Source organism: Frankliniella occidentalis, unplaced genomic scaffold (assembly GCF_000697945.3).
Source record: "Frankliniella occidentalis isolate FOCC.00 unplaced genomic scaffold, Focc_3.1 Scaffold463, whole genome shotgun sequence".
Classification (NCBI taxonomy): domain Eukaryota; kingdom Metazoa; phylum Arthropoda; class Insecta; order Thysanoptera; family Thripidae; genus Frankliniella; species Frankliniella occidentalis.
Window position 1 is genome coordinate 32064 of NW_026267581.1, and position 4441 is coordinate 36504.

Genomic DNA, 4441 nt, shown 5'->3' on the forward strand with positions numbered 1-4441 from the left:
AAATATGGAGAACTTAATCAGCTTTGATGTTTATGATTAAGTATTCACTTTTTGTGGGAAGGTGAGAAGCACCAGTGAAGATTCATCAAATTGAACATTCGCGGCCGAAGGAAAAATATTCGAAGTGACTATTCACAGTTCTCTGACTGCGGCCAACTGCATTATAACTATTTGCAGTTGTAACTGCAAATAGTGCACAGCAATTATACGCAGTCAAAACTGCGCACAGCAATCATCACACTATTCGCAGTTACAACTGCAAATAGTAAAAATACCTTCCAACACAGTCACAACTGCGCCCAGTGCCTAATTTACTATTTGCAGTCAGAACCTAGAGTTTAAAGGTTTAAAGCTATTTCTCCCCGGGGGTATCCAGCGACCTACAACCTTGAATTGATGGGGGTGGGGCTAAGATACACCCCATCTTAAAACTAAATGCGGTTAAAAATTAAGTCCTATTTTTCCTCACACACATGCGTACAAAGTGAAAGTTTCCCCCCCCCCTTTCCCCTCCATATCCGGGACCCAGCCGCAAGGGCCCCTGGCCGCAAGGGCTCGACGTCCAACAGGCAGCCGCCCGGCCCCCACCCCCCACCCACTCTCTCCGCACTGCTCGTTTGGCGGGAAGACACTGTTTACTGGACGGCAACAACGGTGTCTGAGCATACGAGACGTTTACGCCTGGAAGGAAAGCAATTGCGAGCGGTTTTATTTGGTTGAATTTTGTCTCTCTCTGGTCTTGATATTGGTTTATTGTGAGGTAAGTATTATTGTGTTTACATTGAAGATTACTGATCTTTTGGCACACGTTTCATGTTAAGATTTTTAGACTCGTGTGTAGGTTAGGCGTCTCTTTACCTGGCCCCAGCTCTATTCAGACTGAATGAAGTGACCATTGCTTGGTTCTAAACTTGTCATCGTGTTTTTGTCAATGTAGTATCGTATGGACGAAATGGACTTGGAGGGCGAAGCGGACGAAGTGGGTGTGGACGATGGTCCTGCTCCTCTGAAAGTAGGGGCCACATACAAAACCTACAAAGCCTTTGAAACTGCTTTGGAAGCATACCAGAAGAAGCATTCTGTAGTTTTGGTAAACTACAGTTCTAAGTTGGCAGAAAAGCACAACTTAGATCACAAAGATAAAGTGGATCTTTCCTTAAAGTATCATCACCTTGTCGTGGTATGCAAACATTTTGGTAAAAAGAGGAAAAATCCAAAGGCTACAAACCAGAGGCCTAATCAGAAGTATGTGTATAATATTCATCCCTGTATGTTTTATGTGTGTTAAACTTACTGTGTTTGTGGTTAATCACTAGCTGTCCCTCTCTTTTAGAACATTCAAGGTAGATTGCAAATGTAAGTTGTATCTGAAGGCTACCGAGGAACAGGTTCTCATTGTTGATACGTTCAATGAGGAACATACAAACCACCCTGTGGATCAGAAATTATTTCCCATGTACCCTGAAAGGCGGCGGCTTGATGAAGATGAGCGTCACAAGGTGGAGGAAATGCTTGGTGCTAAAGCGAAGGCAATGTTGGTGCAAGCTACATTAAAGAAGTTCACTACACCTCAGGACATTGCCAATGTCAGGTAATCTTTGAAGTAGGATTTGTTTACTCAAAGGACTCTGCAGTACTCCAACCGTTTCTTTTTTCTGTATAATTTAATCAATTTATTCTCCGATGCAGGACCCGTTTAAGATTACAGACCAACAAAAAATTTAAATCCAATATGGATCATTTGTATGCAGTGTTGACGGAAATCAGTGAATCTGGAGGCACAGTAATTATTGGTGAAGAAAGAGGAGATGATAATGATGAGGAGGAGGAGGATGAGGATGATAGTGATGAAACCAACAATGACAGGCGTAACACAGACAGAAAGAAAAAAATCCTATTCATTTTTTTTCAAACAGCAGAAATGGCTAAAAACTTCCAAGAATACCCTGAGGTGGTTGGGATGGACACAACCTACTGTGTTAATGCCAACAATATGCCTTTGGTAGTATTCCGGGTCACTGACCGGTACGGTAAAGGTAAAGCAGCTGGTTATTGCATAGTTGCAAATGAAAAACTGGATATTATGAAGGAATCGGTCATGGCCTTCAAAGAGGCTAACAGTGACCACATTCAGGAAGTCCAGACAATTCTAGTTGATAAAGATTATAATGAAATCACTGTTGTGAAAGAAATCCTACCATGGGTACACATTCATCTATGTAGTGTTCACGTGTTGGGAACATTCAAAAAGGCAACCAAAGAGGAAACCCAAAAAGAAGAGCTTAGGGAAATTTTACAGAAGATGGTCTACTCGATGACTGAAGAAAGATATAAAGAGCTGTGTGATAGTCTACCAAGTGTCGCGTCAGAGACATTTTTAGATTATTTTAATGATAATTGGGCTAACTATGGTGCGTCTTGGGCTTGCTATGATCGGCTTAATTCTCTGAACCTTGGCCAAAGAACTAATAATGCAGTGGAATCACACAATCAAAAAATAAAAACCATTGTCAGCAGAAGAAACTCGTTGCCAGAGCTAATTAAGGCTCTCTTAATTTTGCAAGTAAGCTGTGATAATGTGACAAATTACAATGATTTCCTGGGCCTTATGAAGATGTCCTATAGAACTGACACTACTGACCCAAACATTAAACTGATGCTGAACTCTGCCACACCCTTTGCTGCAGAATGCATGCGAGTAGAGTATCAGGAAGGGCTGAGAAGAGTAAAGCTCCCTGACAATGTGAATTACAAGAATTGGCAACCCACTCTCAAGGATTGCCCTTGCCCAATTTTCAAAGAGCGGCGTCTGCCGTGTAGACATATGTTCTGTTTCCGTGTCCAGAAAGGTACTTAGAAATCTGTTATGGTGTAAATTTTGTGCAGTGCCATAACATTACTAATTATCTTGTTTGTTTTAGATGTTACCGTCTTTTCTTCGGTGGATGTGCCTTCTAGATGGCAAACTGTGTCAGAAGATAACTTTAGGACAAGGCAGGAGGATATGCCTACATCATATATACCTGATGGTATTTTGAGAACTGAAGTTTTGAAGACAGGAGGGAAACCTCTTAATCAGCGGGAGCGATATAAAGAGGCCAGTGACTTGGCCCTGGAAGCTGCAAAAGCTGTAGCATATTGTGCTGGCAAGCAATATGCCAGTCGAATGAAATGCCTTGATGATATCATTCAGATTTGGCTTCGGGGAAAGGAAGCTGTGGTCTTGGAGGCTGGCAAGGGTAATAATGGCATTGTTGTAATTGATGTGGTAGAACAAGACACCCAGGAAGTGGATTCTTCTGCAATTGGTAAGCTCTTAGTTAATCATGAAATTCAAATGTTCTTGTCTTTAGACTGATTGATGACATTTTGTTTGTAGATGATGTGAGAAACAAAGACACTCAGCCAGGCAATGGAGTGGATCATTCTACTTCTGGTAAGCTCTTAGTTAAACATGAACAATAGTTCTTCTTTATGTCTTTTGACTGGTACGTGTCATTTTATTTTTAGATGTGAGAAATGAAGACGCTCAGCAAGCTAATGAAGAAAATTGTTCTTCCACTGGTAGGCTCCCAGTTAATTTTAAAATTATTTAGTTCTTGCGTATGTCTTTGGACTGACACGTGACATTTCGTTTTTAGATGATATGAGCAGAAATGATAACATCACAACAATTCCAGAAAATGATACCTGCAGGAGTGATGCTAATCCTACTTCTGGTAAACTCCAATTTAATTTCTAAATAAATGATTTAGTTCTATTTTGTGAGCTGGATTTGATTTATGATGTGGTGTTTCAGATGATTTGAGAAATATTAGTACAACTGCACTGACACAAAAAGTTGTAGGGGGTAAGTTTCCTGATTATTACTTTTCCTGGATTTACAGTTGCATTATTAAGATAACAATTTCTTTCAGCATCTAACAAATACACCCCTTTAACGGCCAAACAAATGCGAAAGCTCAAGGTTCAAGAGGGCAACAAAGTGAGAGGTCGACCTAAGGGTCAAGTGTTGACTAGAATTGGTCTTAAAAAAAAGGTGGTTAAAAAAGGTATGTAGAAAACATTTTTCTTTTATCAGATATTCCTTGTAGTTTCATCCTCTCTTTGAATTTTACTTTCTTTATGTTTCGGCAGTGGAATGTGATGTTTGCAAGGAAAAGGGTGTGTGGCGAAAATCCACCTTAAGGATAAGTGGTGGTACAAATGATTTTTTTTTATGTCCTGGTTGCCGAGGTACTATAGAGTGATATTTGACTTTATTTTTAAACTAATCTGATGTAGTGGGATGAACAAGTTACATGTCATTCTTTGTCTTAAATTATTTAGATGAATTCATGGATGAAATGTTGCCATCCGCTGAAGAGGAGGAAAGAGAGGATGACCCAGATAACTTAATCGATGACATGTTGCCATCCGCTGAAGAGGAGGAAAGAGAGGA

The 4441-nt window shown here is 40.3% G+C and overlaps 2 protein-coding genes across 4 annotated transcripts in view; both read left to right on the forward strand.

The window, feature by feature from the left end:
• The window catches only part of LOC113218080 (inositol polyphosphate 5-phosphatase E), a 14842-nt gene that overhangs the window by 1793 nt on the left and 8608 nt on the right, over positions 1–4441 (forward strand). The window lies entirely within an intron of this gene.
• LOC113218091 (uncharacterized) overlaps positions 173–4441 on the forward strand; it is a 21317-nt gene continuing 17048 nt past the window's right edge. The window contains exons 1-12 of one of the 2 annotated variants that reach the window (XM_052274914.1): positions 173–760; positions 938–1245; positions 1334–1591; positions 1690–2849; positions 2922–3308; positions 3380–3436; positions 3511–3564; positions 3642–3719; positions 3800–3850; positions 3918–4052; positions 4138–4236; positions 4330–4425. In XM_052274914.1, coding sequence (XP_052130874.1) covers positions 944–1245; positions 1334–1591; positions 1690–2849; positions 2922–3308; positions 3380–3436; positions 3511–3564; positions 3642–3719; positions 3800–3850; positions 3918–4052; positions 4138–4236; positions 4330–4425 — 2677 coding nt within the window. In that variant the 5' untranslated portion in view covers positions 173–760; positions 938–943. The remainder of the gene's footprint in view (positions 761–937; positions 1246–1333; positions 1592–1689; positions 2850–2921; positions 3309–3379; positions 3437–3510; positions 3565–3641; positions 3720–3799; positions 3851–3917; positions 4053–4137; positions 4237–4329; positions 4426–4441) is intronic. The other variant, XM_052274915.1, reaches the window with a different exon arrangement.